The sequence below is a fragment of the Polypterus senegalus genome, chromosome 4 (genome assembly GCF_016835505.1).
Source record: "Polypterus senegalus isolate Bchr_013 chromosome 4, ASM1683550v1, whole genome shotgun sequence".
In the NCBI taxonomy this organism is placed as follows: domain Eukaryota; kingdom Metazoa; phylum Chordata; class Cladistia; order Polypteriformes; family Polypteridae; genus Polypterus; species Polypterus senegalus.
The window spans coordinates 163487184-163505697 of NC_053157.1; the positions used below are offsets into that span (position 1 = coordinate 163487184).

Here is an 18514-nt window from a genome sequence, read left to right on the forward strand (position 1 = left end):
TACTGCATCAATAAACAGCTCGTCTTCCTCATTATCTGAGACATCACATACTGCATGCACAGGTTTACCTTTCCCAGTCCTGCAAACTTTAGCGAAGTGGCACAATTTACCACATTTTTTACACTGTCTTCCTTTAGCTGGACATTGACTTTTTCCACCATGTGGTTTGTTTCCGCAGTAGATGAACTTATGAATATGCGTGTATGCATCAGTCGCTTCATATTCTATTGCTGCCGTCTCAATTGTGTAATACATTTTTTATTCAGCGCTCTTTGGAGCTCTTGCTTGTTGTCTGCGTACTGCGTTTACAGTCAGTTCACGTGAGCTGCTCGGAGTACATGCATCAAAGGTTCTCAGCTTTGCTTGTGCTATCTCGTGCGATCTTGCGATGTCCACGGCTTCATTTAATGTTAGCTCAGACCCGGCACTTAAAAGTTTCTCTCACACTTTTGCAGAGTTTGCGTCAAACACTATTCTATCCCTGACCATCTCATCTTCGTTTGCATAAGCACAGTCCTTCACCCGCGAATATTTAGCAGCAGTGTGTCTATTGGATTGCTGCTGATGGACGGCCTTATATGGGCAGGCACTCAATTACGTGGGAGGCGTGATGATGCGGGATGCAACTCCACCTCACACGGCAACCGAGCTGCAGGCTATGGCCGTATATATGTACGTAAATAGGTTCCAGTTATGACCGTTACGCTTAGAATTTCGAAATCAAATCTGCTTAACTTTTGTAAGTAAGCTATAAGGAATGAGCCTGCCAAATTTCAGCCTTCTACCTACACGGGAAGTTGGAGAATTAGTGATGAGTGAGTGAGTGAGTCAGTCAGTCAGTGAGGACTTTGCACTTTTGCTGAGTTTGTGCCAAACACTATTCTATCCCTGGCCATCTCATCTTCATTTGCATAAGCACAGTCCATCACCAGCAATTTTAACTCCATTACAAAGTGATCGAAAGTCTCGTTAATACCCTGCATCCCCTCATTAAACTTGTATCTCGCGAATATTGTATTTGTCTTAGGCATGACAAACGCCAGTGGCAGCGTGTCTATGAACTTAATTTAAACTTAAGCTTTACACCGTGCTTTCCTATTGATATGTCCTCAAAGGCTTGTTCAGCTTCAGAGGGTTGTTCCTCTCTTACTGCATCAATAAACAGCTCATCTTCCTCTTTATCTGAGACATCACACACTGCATGCACGGGTTTACCTTTCCCAGTCGTGTAAACTATAGCGAAGTGGTTCATTTTACCACATTTTTTACACTGTCTTTCTTTAGCTTGACATTAACTTTTTACACCGTGTGCTTTCTTTCCGCAGTAGCTGCACTTATGAATATGCTTGTATGCGTCACTCGCTTCATATTCTTTTGCTGCCGTCTCAATTGCGTGATGCATTTTTTGTTCAGCGCTCTTTGGAGCTCTTAACTATCGTCTGCATACTGCGTTCACAGTCAGTTCACGTGAGCCGCTCGGAGTACATGCATCAAAGGTTCTCAGCTGTGCTTGTGCTATCTCGTGCGATCTTGCGATGTCCACGGCTTTATTTAATGTTAGCTCAGACCTGGCACTTTTGCTGAGTTTGCGCCAAACATTATTCTATCCCTGACTATCTCATCTTCGTTTGCATAAACACAGTCCTTCACTTGCGAATATTTAGCAGCAGTGTGTCTATTGGATTGCTGCTGATGGACAGCCTTATATGGGCAAGCACTCAATTACGTGGTAGGCGTGATGATGCGGGATGCAACTCCGCCTCACACGGCGACCGAGCTGCAGGCTATGGCCGTATATATGTACGTAAGTAGGTTCCAGTACTGACAGTTACGCTTAGAATTTTGAAATAAAACCTGCTTAACTTTTGTAAGTAAGCTATAAGGAATGATCCTGCCAAATTTCAGCCTTCTACGTACACGGGAAGTTGGAGAATTAGTGATGAGTCAGTCAGTGTGTGAGTCAGTGAGTCAGTCAGTCAGTGAGGGCTTTGCCTTTTATTTGTATACTAGCAAAATACCTGCGCTTGTCAGCGGCGAAGTACTGCCTTAAAATTTTTATTAAGATGAAAATTAAACCTTTTTAAACTGAGGGAAAATATACCAATAATTATTTGTTAAGGATCTCTTTGTATACCACATTGTGAGTTCGGCCCTCCGGTTGTAATATGACCAAGCTGTGCGCTGATCTTACTCTTGAGCATGCAGCTTGGATTGCTGCTGTCATAATCGGTTTGAGTTTCACGGTTTGTTGCAATTACGAATACAACAGTATTTGTAGGACTTGTGTTGAAGTGACATTCGGCATCTGTCAAGCACTGTAAGCATACAACCGGTTTCATCGATAACTTCACATCCAGCTTTTGAGAGTTTAAACATTCATAAACATCAAAGTGTCCACTACTCAAATCATCACCTGTGAATCTAAGATGTTTAAGAGGCATTGGCAGTTGTCGAAAGGTGTAAAATATTTGACCATTTCGGTACACTTGAAAGCGACAACCGAACAATTCAGCGGCAGCCATCAACTCACATGCAGAACCATAGGTGAAGGGCTTAAGCATTTCACTCTTATAGTGCTCCTGTGTAGTATAATTATCTCCTGTACCATCATCAGTCCACACCTTGAACCTGTCCCAGTCAATCAATACATAAGACACAATGTTCCTCCGGATATCAAGAGTGAGCCTGATATGGCCATGCAATATGTAACAAAGAGAATGGAAAAGGTAGGTGCCATCTCCGGGCATGGAAACCACTCGGTAAGTGACAGTTTTTTGATCGATGGTGATCACCTCGATAGACATGTTAATGGGGGTACGATTGGAATGATAAAGGAAATGGGTACCTGAATAATGTAAAGTAAGTCTAAAATACCTACACAATAACTATAATCGTAATAAACGAACAATAAAAGAAGCCGTGGATTAAATAAAAAGGCAGTAGTTATCAGCAGGGAGACGTGAATCCCGTGGTGAAGCAAGGAAGGGAATGTAGAGACTGCAGCGACGGACAGCCTTAGACAGGCAGGCAGCCAACAATGTGGGAGGCGTTGGGATGGGGGACCCAACGCCGCCTCACACGGTGACCGAGCATATATATGTACGTAAGTAGGATTCGGTTAGCTTTGGGAACCTGCGTACCAAATTTCTTGAAGATGGGCCCATAAGTAACAAAGACCGTTGAAAAGTTCAATATGGCGGCTGACAGTTGACGTTGTCGACCGTTATGACCGATACGCATAGAATTTTAAAACGAAACATGCTTAACTTTTGTAAGTAAGCTGTAAGGAATGAGCCTGCCAAATTTCAGCCTTCTACCTACACGGAAAGTTGGAGAATTAGTGACATTGGAAAGTTCAATATGGCGGCTGACAGTGGCGTCATACCACCGAAATAAGTACGTACATTGGTTTCGGTAAGCGCAGGGAAGCCGCCTACCAAATTTCGTGAAGATGGGGCCATAAATAAGAAAGTTCAACATGGCGGACGTTGTTGACCGTTATGACCGTTACGCATAGACTTTCAAAATGAAACCTGCTTAACTTTTGTAAGTACGCTGTAAGAAATGAGCCTGCCAAATTTCAGCCTTCTACCTACACGGGAAGTTGGAGAATTAGTGATGAGTGAGTCAGTCAGTGTGTGAGTGAGTGAGTCATTCAGTCAGTGAGGACTTTGCTTTTTATTAGTATAGATATATATTTATTTATAAATACACCCAATGGTGCTTCATGCTAAAACATGATTGACGCGACTGTAAGGGCTGCTTGCTCATCCCCAAGGCAACTGCAGGTTTGCAGTACCACAGAGGCAAATGAAACTTCATAGACTGCCCGCGTAGCACGTCTGCCATCTGATGGGTGATGTGGGGAACATTATGGCCCCGTCGTTGCTCATTCGCTGTGTCTATTTGTATTAAAATGGTAGCTCCTCTCTGAATAAATGCCCTGACTCTTCTTGTTTTCGAGTGGAATAAAGTATATATTCAGTCCCCTCCAAAAGTACTGGAACAGCAAAGTCAATTAATTTGTTTTTGATGTGCACTGAAGACATTTTTGTGTGAGATCAAAAGATGAATATGAGAAGAGAGATCTGAATTTCGGCTTTTATTCTTTGGCATTTAATCTAGATATGTTAAGCAACACAGAACAACAACATAGCACATTTTGCATCAAACCTGTTTTCAAGAAAGTACCTAATACCACATTTTTACCTTATAGTTTTGGTGCAGTTATACATCTTACACTATTGTGTGATATGGCGTGGCTAGAAAGTACAGAATAGGTTTACTAATAGTATCTACATAACTAAAGGGCAACACTGGAAAATAGCAGAAAATGTCCTACTTGCCAACTGACAGGAAAGGGCTATACAGTTAAATCCAGTTCTTTGTTGTGAAAGTTAAGACTGTAAAAAAAGCATCCAATAGGCACATTCTTAACATTCTTAATCCAAAAGAGAGTCGTGTTTATGGCCCATTCAGCAAAGAAATACTCAGAGTTGCAAGGTGAGACAACCAGACATTACTCATTATTTTCACTTGTTTTTACTTCAGAATGATGCACTCACAGAATAATTTTTATAATTATTTGGGAATGTAATTTCCAAAAAGTATAGCCTGCTTTTTATATATATGTATATATATATATAAATATTTTTCACATAAAAAGTAAATATGTACTTAAGACTAGCAATAGGCATTTATATATCAATGCTATTTTCAAAAGTAATTGTAGTTTCATAACACATATAAATTTAAAATGTTTATTTTGAACAAGGAAATTAATAGGAATAAAACATTAAAAACAAATAAATCAATGACTGTGTAAAGAAAAATAAGAAGCAAAAATTGGGTACCTGTTCTCTTGCTTTCTCTAGCTGTTTAACAAGGTCCTCACGCTCATGGGCTGGAAAGTGACGAGCTCCTACTTCTTCATCCCCAAGCCGTTGCTTAGCAATGGTCATTCTGAGGAGCTAAGAGGCAGAGCATAATAATCAAATATTTTTATTCATTCACAAAACTGAAATAATTCTGTTTGTGCTATAATGATAACAATGTTAGTCATTAAATTACAAATGGAATTAATTCTTAAACAAATCATGGGAAATTCCTTAGGTATATTGCTAAAAGTATATGCAAATAGTAATGTATACACAAAAATAATTTATTTCTAAAAGGTCTACAATAAGTGTATAAAAATTGCCACAGCATACAAACCATTTGATGCAAAAACTGAACATCAGAATACTATAATTAAGACAAATGAGATAATCAAAGGAAGAAAGTGGCAACTAATCTTTGTAATATCCCTTAAGCAATTAACAGAAAAAACCTTATTAGTGACTAGAGTGGCATAATAATAGATTAAACCTGATATACTTTATTATGAATCCCAGCTATAATATTGCTCATTTAAGAATAATTTAAGCATAGCTAAACCAAAAAAACTGAAAATTTTACTGGAAATTCTTAGAAAAATGTTCTGCTGCAATGAAACTGGGTTTGAATTCCATGTGTGGTCACATATGTGGATTATGCATGTTCTCCCTATGCCTGCATGGAACTTTATCTGAATATTCTAGTCATCCTCAAATTTTCCAAAAAATGTGTGTTACGTTAAGTGGCAATTTAAACTGTTATGGAGTACGATTGTGGGGGTATGCATGTGTGGATCCTGTGATGGACTGGTACTCTGTACAAGATTGGCATCTGCTGGTATTACTTTGGAACCTAACAACTTAAAATTGATAAACTAGATCCGAGAATCTCATGCAGATTGGGTTTATTTAAGACCTTCAAAAAACATACTCCAGACAAATAAGTTTCAGTGGTAAATAGCAAAAAAGTAGTGAAAGTAGTATAACTAAATAGAGTAAATTATCTTCATGCAAAGAAAACAAGGGGAATCAAAAAAAAGTTGTATTTAAAGTTTAAGATGCTGCTGTATATGCAGTATTTACTGACAAAATCAATTAAATTATTGACATTATTTCAACATTGTGCATACATTTTCTCAATTAAAACTTTTTTAAAATATAAGATTTCACTTTTCTTAATCAAAATATTTCCATGCTTCCAATACTATATAGGGAGCTTATACTCTATTTACCCTAACAATAACCCTGTTCCCAAATGATGTAGACTGAAGTTTATTTGTCCACAGGGAGAAATTTGGCTTTATACAGAAGCTCTGTAAACAAACAAACAAGTGTATATATATATATATATATATATATATATATATATATATATATTTTATATATATTTATATATATATAAAAAATCCTAAGCCTAAAAGTGCAACGATTTTGTGTAACGATATTATATGACGTTTTTATGTCACTTTTTTGTTGTCGTCGAAATTTTACATCTTATTAAATAAAGAAACATCCTCTAACAGGACAATTCAGTAAGCAGGAGAAAATCTGTTCATTATATCTTTTAATTACTCCTCAGCAAAATGCCTTGGAGGGAGCATTCCTCAAAAGCAGTCCGTTACAGCATGGTCGAAATGATCAGAATGGTCCGAGAAACAAAGGATAGAGGTTCATATATAAACTGTTGAATTTACATACAGTGTCAATAAATGCATACATTTTACTCTGGTTGGTTCATTGGTTTACTCCCAAATGATTTATATAAAAGTCTATCTATAATAATAAAAGGCAAAACCCTCACTCACTCACTCACTCACTCATCACTAATTCTTCAACTTCCCGTGTAGGTAGAAGGCTGAAATTTGGCAGGCTCATTCCTTACAGCTTACTTACAAAAGTTGGGCAGGTTTCATTTCGAAATTCTATGCCTAATGGTCATAACTGGAAGGTATTTTTCTCCATTAACTGTAATAGAGTTGAGCTGGAAAGACGTGAGGGGGCGGAGTTTCGTGTGACATCATCACGCCTCTAACATAATCACGTGAACTGACTGTCAACGCAGTGCGTAGAAAACCAGGAAGACCTCCAAAAAGCTCTTAAGAAAACATGCATTATATAATTGAGAAGGCAGCGAAACAATAAGAAGCGAGCGAGTGACATATACTACCATATTCATGAGTGCTGCTACCTCGGTGTAAACCTAAAGTTTAAATTAAGTTCATAGACAGGCTACCGCTGGCATTTCACATGCCCACAGGTAATGCGGGATACAAGTTTAATGAGAGGACGCAGGATATAAACGAGAGTTTTGATCACTTTGTAACTAAGTTAAAATTGTAGGTGAAGGGGTGTGCTTATGCAAATTCCGAGACTCTGTGTTTGTGGGGGATTGACAGTTAAGGCGGTGGGGAGTCACGCCATCATCTCCCTCCCATTCATCTCATTTCGCTCTGAGCTGAGCTCACAGCTAACGCCGTCTTCCGAAGCAACTTCGTCAGACTGCCACCAAATACTCACAGAAAAATCCACAAGTTAATACACACGCTATCTCTAGAGTATCTCCACACTGAATCCTCCAGGCACTACTTACAAAAGGTCATATTGACAATCGTGTTACGTTATTTTTAAAATCTTTCCTTTTCTTAGCACAAGCACAGCTGAGAAGCTTCGATGCATGTGCTCCATAACGCTTAAAAATAATGCATTTAATCACACTTTGCATTACAAGCAAAGGGAGCTTTTGTCAATGCATTATTTCCTGGTACACCGATTACATTGATCAGCGCTTCCCGATTCATTTTACCCTCGCACCACCTTAGTTTGAGAAGAAGTATGAAAAATATGAGGTTAACACAGAAAAACAGATCACCAATTCAAGCTTTATGAATAATCGATTCGCCATCAATAATTGTTTTGGTAAAGCCATCCTCCTTCCATTTTATAATTTTTCCGCCTCTAGCCATGATTAAATGAACGGTAAAAAAGTAAGAGCAAAGCGAGGGTGACTTATTTAGGCAGGCATATATATGACAGCAACACTCATGACAATGTCAATCATGTTACGTTATTATTAAAATGTTTCCTTTTCTTTTCATTACTTCTTTAACACACTACTTCTCTCCGCTTTATATATATATATATATATATATATATATATATATATATATATATATATATATATATATATATATATATATATATATATATATATATATATATATGAATGACCTCAAAGAGCTGAGACTTTTGATATCATGAACGTGCCTGCAAAACTGGGGTCTTCTGCCCAGCAAAAGTCGAGCAGCCAGCGCGTGCATAGCTGTGCCGGCCTTTGAGACGCTGACTGCGCTTCTGCCTTAAGTCAAAGTGAGCACTTTTAATTTTTTTCATCCTCCCCCTGCGCTATAGCCCAGAGAAGTGCAAACACGGGACCCCTTTTCTACACCACGACAAAATAATATTAAGGCGATTCACACTTTCTTTTGCACGTATACGATTATGAGGTCCTCAGCTCGGATTATGAAGACACGCACAGGAGTGGAGGACTGACAGTGCCATCACAGCCGATTAATGGCGGGACGTCTCACCAGTCTAAACAAGACCCACCGACTGTCCCCAAAAGGCGATCATAACGTCAGCGAACACATCTCTCTATACTACATAAAAGAAAAAGGCAACTTTCCTTTCTTTACACCTTTTTCCTTTTATCCCAAACCAAAGCCTTTCTCTCTTAACACTGCAGAGGACAAAAAACTAATTTTCTTTAAATGCCGGTAAGGCACATTACCAGAGGTACAAATTTGAACCTTCACATAGAAAATGTAATTTCAATGTACCTGTACTTCTTAAAACGTTAAATGTTTTACTGTTTAATAACTTATAGACTATAATTTATTATTTTTCCCTTGCACTCAGTGACCAAACCTATACACACACATATAGACACATACAAACATACACACAAGTATATGTATGTGTATATATACACACACACACACACACATAACATACATACATACATACATACATACACACACACAAATTATATATATATGTGTGTATGTATGTATGTGTGTGTATATATGATGTAGATAGGTATGTATGTGTATATATATATATATATATATATATGTTTATATGTAGATATGTATATAGATATGTAGATATGAAGATATGTATGTGTATATATGTATATATATATGTATGTATGTATGTATGTATGTATGTATGTATGTATGTATGTGTGTGTGTATATATATGACAGCAGCAATCCAAGCTGTGAGAAAACAGTAAAAAGGAGGCGTGTCAGACGTCGTGGTACATTTTCTGATGCAGCTACCGAAAACAACTTCGTGACGCTGCCGCCAAATACACAAAACAATTACTTTGACAATCATGTTACGTTATTTTTAAAATTTTTCCTTTTCGTACCTTCTTTAACACACTACTTCTCCGCTGCGAAGCGCGGGTATTCTGCTAGTTATATTATAATATATTCTTGCGGTGGGCTGGCACCCTGCCTGGGGTTTGTTTCCTGCCTTGCGCCCTGTGTTGGCTGGGATTGGCTCCAGCAGACACCCGTGACCCTATAGTTAGGATATAGCGGGTTGGATAATGGATGGATGGATATATTATATTCTTGTTCTTCTTATACCTTTTGAGATGAGCCACCACCCTTGAAATTTCTGTGCATATAACAACTGTGCATTCTAGTTTATAGGACATCTGCTAATTTCTTAGTCATCTCTTAGTTATCCTTCAGTACATTTTGTATATTACATCAACCTTTCCTTTGGTACATTCTTTATTTACTTGACCATCTCAGTATTCTTCCTAAACCAATTTTTATATTTAAGTGTATATTTTGTTGTTCACTTGATATGGTTTCCCATATTTATTACCCTTTATGCTATTCCTTTAAGATGAATGCTATGTTACCCTAAAATTATTCTTCCACATTGTCATGCTTTAAATCTGGCTTATTTTAAAACCTACATATATATGTTGGGTATCATTCTTTTCAGAATTTATCGAACTTTAATGTGATGTTAGATTTTCAGATTCTTATTCCGTTTTTAAATTATAAACTAAAAAATATCAAGAACTCAAATCCCGCGAGACAAGACTTTGTGTCAAGGGATTTAACCACACCCTGGACCAGAAATAAAAACAAAAAATAGGACAGCTGCTGTACAGGCTTTTAAATGTTCGAAACGCCATGTGAGATGCAGATCACACGGCACGGCAGCAGCAGCAATCCAGCAGCTGATCGAGCAAAGAGGAGGTAAAAAAAAAACTATTTGTTTCTCATTGTATCACCATTTAAGAGGGGGTTTCGGAGGAGCGACCATGTCTCCTTGGGGTGTGTTCAGCCCCTAATTTCACAACGCAAGCAGCCAAGACATGAATTGGCTGGCGCATAGCATAGGCCAGGGGGGTTGGCGAGCGAAGCGACCACCTCTACATCAACCTCATGAATAGGGAGCAGAGGCTGTTTGGTGCAGCGAAAGTCAATAACCAGTTCCTTGGTTTTGCTGATGTTAAGATGCAGAAAATTCTCATTACACCAAAGAAACAAACTTCTCCACCTGACTCCTATACTCATCCCGTTTGTTAATACAACCCATAAAGAAATAATCCCCTGAGAATTTGTGCAAGTGACATGACCTGGTATTATATTTATAGTCAGAGGTGTACAGAGTGAAGAGAAAAGGTGGAAAAGGAGACAGGACTGTTTCTTGTGGTGCTCCAGTGTTGCTGATATCTGTATCAAAGAAACACAAGTCATTACTGTACTGGCTATTTAAGCAAGTATTCTTTGTTAGTATGAGCACAGAAAGGTGCTGTACAAGCTGAAAGTTCAGTGACTGTTAGGACACTTAATATATTTATTATGAAACATGTATTTTATGTACAATAATATGTTTATATGGATATAGCTACACTAGGTTAAATTCCTGTTTGAATGAGACAGGTTGATGTTGCTTAGGCTCACTCTATCACAGATGTACTTTAAAGTTTGCTTTCTTATCTGTTCTCATAATATTAATAAATTGGCATATACCCCCACACTACAAACCTGCCAACACACACCTCTCTTTAAGAGCTAAACTTAAACGAAGTGGTTAGGCAGCCTTCTGCTGTTATGCACTTAAAATCTGGAACAGCTTAGCAATAGAAATTTGCCAGGCTAATATGGTGGAGCACTTTAAATAACTGTTAAACTCTTTATAAACTGTTTAAACTCTTTAAAAATTTTCTGTATTTCTGCATAAATATGACCTAAAACATCATTAGATTTTCACTCAAGTCCTAAAAGTAGATAAAGAGAAACCAGTTAAACAAATGAGACAAAAATATTACACTTGGTCATTTATTCATTAGGGAAAATGATCGAATATTACATATGTGAACCTTTGCTTTCAGTATCTGGTGTGACCCCTCTTTGCAGCAATAACTGCAACTAAACATTTCCGGTAACTCGATCATTCCTACACACTGGTTTGGAGGAATTTTAGTCCATTCCTCCATACAGAACAGCTTTAACTCTGGGATGTTGGTGGGTTTCCTCACATAAACTGCTTGCTTCAGGTTCTTCCACAACATTTTGATTGAATTAAGGTCAGGACGTTGACTTGGCCATTCAAAAACATTCACTTTATTGTTCTTTAACCATTCTTTGGTAGAACGACTTGCGTGCTTAGGGTCATTGTCTTGCTGCATGACCAACCTTCTCTTGATATTCAGTTCATCGACAGATGTCCTGACATTTTTCTTTAGAATTCTCTGATATAATTCAGAATTCATTGCTCCATCAATGGACCAGATGCAGCAAAACAAGCCCAAACCATGATAATACCACCACCATGTTTCACAGATGGGATAAGGTTCTTATGCTGGAATGCAGTGTTTTCCTTTCTCCAAACATAACGTTTTTCATTTAAAGCAAAAAGTTCTATTTTGGTCTCATCCGTCCACAAAACATTCTTCCAATAGCCTTCTGGTTTGTCCACGTGATCTTTAGGAAACTGCAGACGAGCAGCAACGTTATTTTTGGAGAGAAGTGGCTTTCTCCTTGCAACCCTGACATGCACACCATTGTTGTTCAGTGTTCTCCTGATGGTGGACTCATGCACATGAACATTAGCCAATGTGAGAGAGGCCTTCAGTTGCTTAGAAGTTACTCTGGAGCCCTTTGTGACCTCGCCAACTATTACACGCCTTGCTCTTGGAGTGATCTTTGTTGGTTGACCACTCCTGGGGAGAGTAACAATGGTCTTGAATTTCCTCCATTTGTACACAATCTGTCTGACTGTGGATTGGTTGATCCACACTCTTTAGAGATGGTTTTGTAACCTTTTGCAGCCTGAGGAGCATCAACAACTCTTTTTCTGAGTTCACATGTGTTGTGATGAGCAGACTTTGATAGATCCCTGTTCTTTAAATAACACAGGGTGCCTAGTCACACTTGATTGTCATCCCATTGATTGAAAACACCTGACTCTAATTTCACCTTCCAACTAACTGCTAATCCTACAGGTTCACATACTTTTGCCACTCACAAATATGTAATATTTGATCATTTTTCTCAATAAATAAATGACCAAGTATAATATTTTTGTCTCATTTGTTTAATATATTTATTTATGCAGAAATATAGAAAATTCTAAAGGGTTCACAAACTTTCGAGCACAACTGTATGTTAGGTAGAATGCCTAAATGGGCAGTTTCGTGGCCTGGAACCCCTGCAGATTTACTTTTTTTTCTCTAGCCGTCTGGAGTTTTGCTATGTTTTTTTCTGTCCTCCCTAGCAATTGGACTTTATTTTTATTTTATGTTAACTAGTATTGCCTAATTTTATGTATTTTGTCTTTTTTCTCTTTCTTCATCCTGTAAAGCACATTGTGCCACATCTTTTGTATGGAAATGTGCTATATAAATAAATGTTGCTGTTGTTCATATGCAGTGACGTGCTGTGTTCCAGAATTCTATAGGACCTTTTCCTGTGTACTTATCAAAGCACATATGATAAGCATTGCATAATAAATAAAGACTAAATATACTGTATATAGAGTGAGATCTGTCAGAATCAAGTGAAAGTGTGGTGAGAAAATAAAACCAACAGAACATACTCTTCTTTTAATGGCTAAAGGTCCTTATCTTTTCCTGAGACAGAATACGGACCAAATTTATCAGTTCAATTCAGTTATGTTTAATTTAATAACCTTCAATTAGTATCCATGTTCCAATATGAACAACTTTATGTTACTTCAAGCCTATTTTACATTTGTGCTCTTAAGCTGTCATCTTCTTACACTGTAAACTCAATTGGATCTAATAATATTTTACATCCCTTAATTAATTCTCTCTTAGTCTAGAGTTCCAACGATAGATGAAACAATATTTCCTTCTGATCCAAATTTGACTGTATAAATCTCCATTCTGATGAATATGGACACCAAGTAAGCTGTTAGATGGAATGTGCAGCCATATGATCTTGAAGCATTTTAAAGCATAACATAACTGTAGCATTTATGATGTAATTGTTTAAAATATTTAAATAACAATTTCCTTCCAGCTTATAACATTCAATCTCTTATTCTTAGCCCCAAAATAATAATAACAAAAAACTGTATCCCTGAAGGATCTCCACAAGGCTCATGCTATAGTGACATGTTAGATGTATTGTATACAGGTAAAATTCTGTTACAACGAACTCGCAGGGACCTAAAGAATATTTTGTTGTAATGAAAATTTCGTTGGAATGAGATTCCGTATTTGTTACTATAGTGCTTTCTTTAACTTGCATCCAGGCATTTGCAATCATTTCAATAGCTTCTTTCGTGTTAATTTTAATCTCCTCCTGTCTACAAGTTATGCTGATGAGAATTTTTCTCAGCATATTCTTGCCATAATACACTTTCTGGGTGCGAATGATGCCCAAATCCAATGGTTGAAGCACTGCTGTGCAATTGGGTGGGAGGAATTCAACACGAACATTATCTAAATGTGGAAGCATGTTGTGTGCAGCACAGTTATCAATCAGAAGCAGAATCATCCTTTCTTCTTCTTCATATTGTGAGGTTTCTGAACACTTTTGGGATCCCCTGACTCCCTACTCAACGGGAACGACACGCGGAAGTGCATCCCAAAGCGCGATTGCAGCATCTGTGGAAGATTGCTTGTCCGTTGCTGGGGCAGGGAAACAGCAGGCTCACATCGCTTCGAAGCGCCACAGAAGCAAATCATAAAAGATTGGGGTTGCGTTATAAGTCCCTGTCTTACACCCCAAAACATGAGGTTTAGTCTCAGAACTTTAGCAAAACCAGCTTTATTGTAGTGTGATCTGTCACTTTGCTATACACAGACACAGCAGTCAGACAGGGTCATGGCCAGGTCAGTGATCAAGTAATCCTGTTGTCTGCATTTACAATGTACTGCTCCTAACCTTGTATCCCCCAATGAGACCTTTTCTGTTTACTTTGACGGAGAGACACAGCATAGCTGTGAGCATGCTGCTGCCCCGTACAGACATGGAGATCGCACTTTGGGGCGATCTTCGGCGTGCTGTCTAGTTGTGGGAGGTCCCAAGAGAGTTTACAAATCTCACATTTTCTTGAATGAGTGCCACATTAATAGGAATGTTTCTTGAACGAGCATCACTGAACCACATAAAAACTGATTTTTAAATGTCTTCAAATGCAGCAGTTCACATATGTTTGCTCCCCGAGATTTTTCTTCTTTTTTTTTTTTTTTTAAGGTCTTTCAAGAAAGTTGACAGTGTCGATGGTGAAATTCCGAATTCACTGACAACATCTTTTTTCTTTAAGCTGCAATTAAGAGCTACAAAAAATGTTAAGTTTTTTTTTTTTCTAATATGAACTGTCAATCATTCTTTCATGTCTGTCATTTCTATAAGAGGGTGACAAATTAGTTAAATTGCAATGGATGTTTTTTAAATGTTGACGAGCAATAAGCAAAAGGTATCACTGAAAACCGCAGGAAAAAAAAGGCAAAAAAACAGTATGAGGAAAGTTCGAAGAAAGAAAAAAAAATGACAAGTGTTTCTGTTTGCCGATCGTTGTGCACAACTGAGCTGCGGCCACAGAACTAACTGCTCTGTGGATGATTCATTCAGGCATTTCAAGGTCTTTTGTGCACTGCGTTGTAATGAAAGTATCTGTTGAATGTACTTCGTAGAAACAAGATTTCCGTAGACTCGTGTCATATGGGTGTCGGGACAATAAAAATACTTTGTTGTAATGAAAATTTCATTGTAAAGATATTCGTTGTAACGGAATATTACCTGTATTACATTTTGGTAATTTTCTCCAGAAATAAAGTGCCTGCTGTCCCAGTTTTGACAGGAGTAACATTGTTTCCCCTTGTCTTTGGAACAGCCACACTTAACAGGGTACCCAATCTAAGGGTTAATGTTTGATATAATATGTGAAATTTCACAAAAGCCACTGCAAATGGGTTCAGATAAACCTTTATGGTTTTTATATACACTACTGGTCAAAAGTGTAAGAACACCTCAGTTTTTCAAGTTTTTCTTCAAATTAATTAGTTGAAATGCAATGAATGACCTAAAATGGTGAAAAGATAAGCAGTAAACTTGCAGAGGTTTAAAGTTATAGTTTAGGTTAGCAAAAAACTGAAAAAAAGGAATTTCAGAATATTACAAATGGGCCTTATTCAGGGAACAACTAATAGGTTACAAATACTTGGACAATATAATATTAATATAATGGCATGAAAATGGCAATTAACATATGAAATGAGACAGAGCATTATTATCATTGGAAGTGTAGGTCTTTCATTTAGAGAAACTGTTAAAAAAAATTTTCATCAAATATGGTGTCCCACACAATGCAAAGGCAATTGGAAACTAGAAGGAACTTTGATAGGAAGAAACCCAAAGTCACAACCTAATCAAAAAACAAAGATTTTGAGAGCCACCAGCTTCTGTAATAGGTGCCTCACAGGAAAATAGCTTTACACACAGCTAAACAGTGGTCATAAAAAGCAAGTCTCAGTTTCTACTGTGAAGGGTAGACTTTGTGTTACAATTTTGACAGGCAGTAAGAATGATATTCCTTAAAGGACAAAACAGGACCTTGAAATACGAGCAGTGGATTACTGCAGACTGAAAGAAAGTCTTATGGAGCAATAAATGAAAATCTGAAATGTTCAGTTCATCACAAGGTCTGTTTCTACACTGTCGAGTTGGTGAAAGGATGGCTCTTCAGTGTGTGACACCAACTGTCAAACATGGAGGAGGAAGTGTGATGATCTTTGGTTCTTTTGCTGGTGGCACAGTTGGTGACTTGCACAGAGTGACTATCATTCGAAATCAAAAGGTTTACGACAGTTTGGTTGTTAACTGTATATCAGTAAATGTTGGCTACTTTGATGAACGATAAATTGGAATAAAATTTTGTACACTTGATGATTCTTTAAGTTATTTTTTTATTTGCCATTGTTTATTTGTTCTATGCCTTGATTTCATGAAATATTAAGATATTAAACTCCATTTCCATTAAAACTGAAAAAACTTAGGTGTTCTAAAACTTTTGACCAGTAATGTATATTATCAATGTGTGTTTGGGGTCTGGATTAACTAATACATGTGTGGAATACATCCTAGCATAGATAATATGTAAACAGAAATTTACCTCACATGGTCACTTGACATTGGGAGGCTAGATTGTCCACTACCCAAACTACAGAATAAATTAATGCAAATCAGAAAACATAAGACACCATAACAACAGCATATCCTGCAGATGTTATGATGTGCCATAGTTGTATGGTGTCTGCCCACTAATCAGAAGTTTAAGTGCATGTATTTTTTTTTTATATATTTTTAAGTATGCAATGTATGATACTGTATACATGCCTACATACATACATTAATACTGTACAAGAATTTTACTTCTACATTTTACTGGTATTCTGACAAGTATTTATCTGCATATTATTATATTACAAAAATAATACAAAACAAACTATGGAAAGTTGGTAGCTGAACTTCTCCTCCTCTCTCTCTCTTGTTCTCTTGGTTAAATTCTAGATAAAAAACCATCTCTGCTCTTAAGCAAATATTATTTTTCCTTTTTTAACTGGATAGCAAAGGTATAAATGATGCAATGCTGCCTTGCCAGTGCTGGAGAGAAATGCTTAATTCCCTGAAGCCATAAAATTGGGTTTGGCAGGTCTGGTGCAACAATGATAGTGTATCTAAGCATATTTACAAACAAATTTATGACTTTCCTTATTTTTTATAATGTATATCATCCATCAACAATAATCAAATCTGTTAAAAAATACTGAACAGCGCTCACACCTCAAACTACGGCAAATTATTGACTAAAATTGGGTAAACATATCTATGATATTAAGTTAATGATTAATGATATTAAGATCCTCAACCCTTCCCCTGAGCTACCAACACTGTAACAAAATTTTAACAGAACTATAGCATTGAGTGTCTTTCAAGTTAACACTGAAAGTTTTGAACAGGAAAACAAATCTAAAATATTAATGGATAAATTATGAAGAACGTTAATATACAACACTGCACTTTACCTTCTAAAATGCAAAAACAGGGAAATAAAAATGTAAAAAAGTTGAGTAAAAGGAAAACACAGATCTTTGCACATTGCCATAACAAAAATATGCAGTGAGTTGCTTTTTGAAGGATTAATAAATGCAAACCTTGTTATCCCCCTGGGCTTCTGCCAATCGCTGCTTCAGCTCCTTCATTTCATCTGCCAGTTGTTTACTTTGCTCACGGGCATCTCTCAACAGCTGGGCAAGATTTACCTGAATAAAGAAAAACATTTAGTCAGACTATTCAAATGGCATAAACACACAGCATATAAATCAAACTTCATTTTGATGTCAAAATAAAAGATTACATGAAACAGCGATTTTTTTGTTTATAAGCAAAACAGTTGCTTGTATTCATTTTAGAATTTTCAGTTAAGTTTACAGTTCAGTGTATAAATACAAATATAAATTTATAGAAAATCAAACAAAATTATTAAAATGATAATAGGTCTTCAAGAAAATAATTCATGACAAGTTTAACAAAAAAAAGATATTTGAAATGTCAGATGTATGAAATTAGATAAATTAATATCAAACTCCTTAATTTGAAATAGACCCACTGTGTCCATGATTAATGAAAATCTATTAAAGTGTAATTTCTTTATTTGTCCATTTTTGAACATGCGTAACATATAGGTCGGAGGGTCTACAGCCTGTCCAGCTAGCATTGGGTGTAAGGCAAGAACCAGCTCTGGACAGGATGCCAGGTTACCAATTACCCTAACGTGCATGTTATTGTGTCATGGGTGGAAAACTGGACTACCTGAAGAATCCCCATGCAATCATAGCGAAAATGTGAAAAAATCACAAAGACAATGGTCCATTTGTGATCCCAACTGATTATTCTGGAGCTATGAGGTGGCAGTCGTAATCACTGCACCCCTGTGCTATCTGGTAATTAAGGATAAAACACTGTTATGAAGCTTTCACCCAGAGAAAAAAATCTTTCTTCCTTTTACAAAGAATCTTATACAAACACTCACATGGTCAGGAAAGCCTGATTTATCTTTAACAGTTCTTAAAAA

General features: G+C 37.0%; 1 protein-coding gene across 3 annotated transcripts in view; it reads right to left on the bottom strand.

Moving 5' to 3' along the window:
* The window catches only part of LOC120527777 (coiled-coil domain-containing protein 149-like), a 157311-nt gene that overhangs the window by 85622 nt on the left and 53175 nt on the right, over nucleotides 1–18514 (bottom strand). For all 3 annotated transcript variants that reach the window (XM_039751592.1, XM_039751591.1, XM_039751593.1), the window contains exons 4-5: nucleotides 17595–17702; nucleotides 4854–4970 (exon numbers count right to left, since the gene is read on the bottom strand). In XM_039751592.1, coding sequence (XP_039607526.1) covers nucleotides 4854–4970; nucleotides 17595–17702 — 225 coding nt within the window. The remainder of the gene's footprint in view (nucleotides 1–4853; nucleotides 4971–17594; nucleotides 17703–18514) is intronic.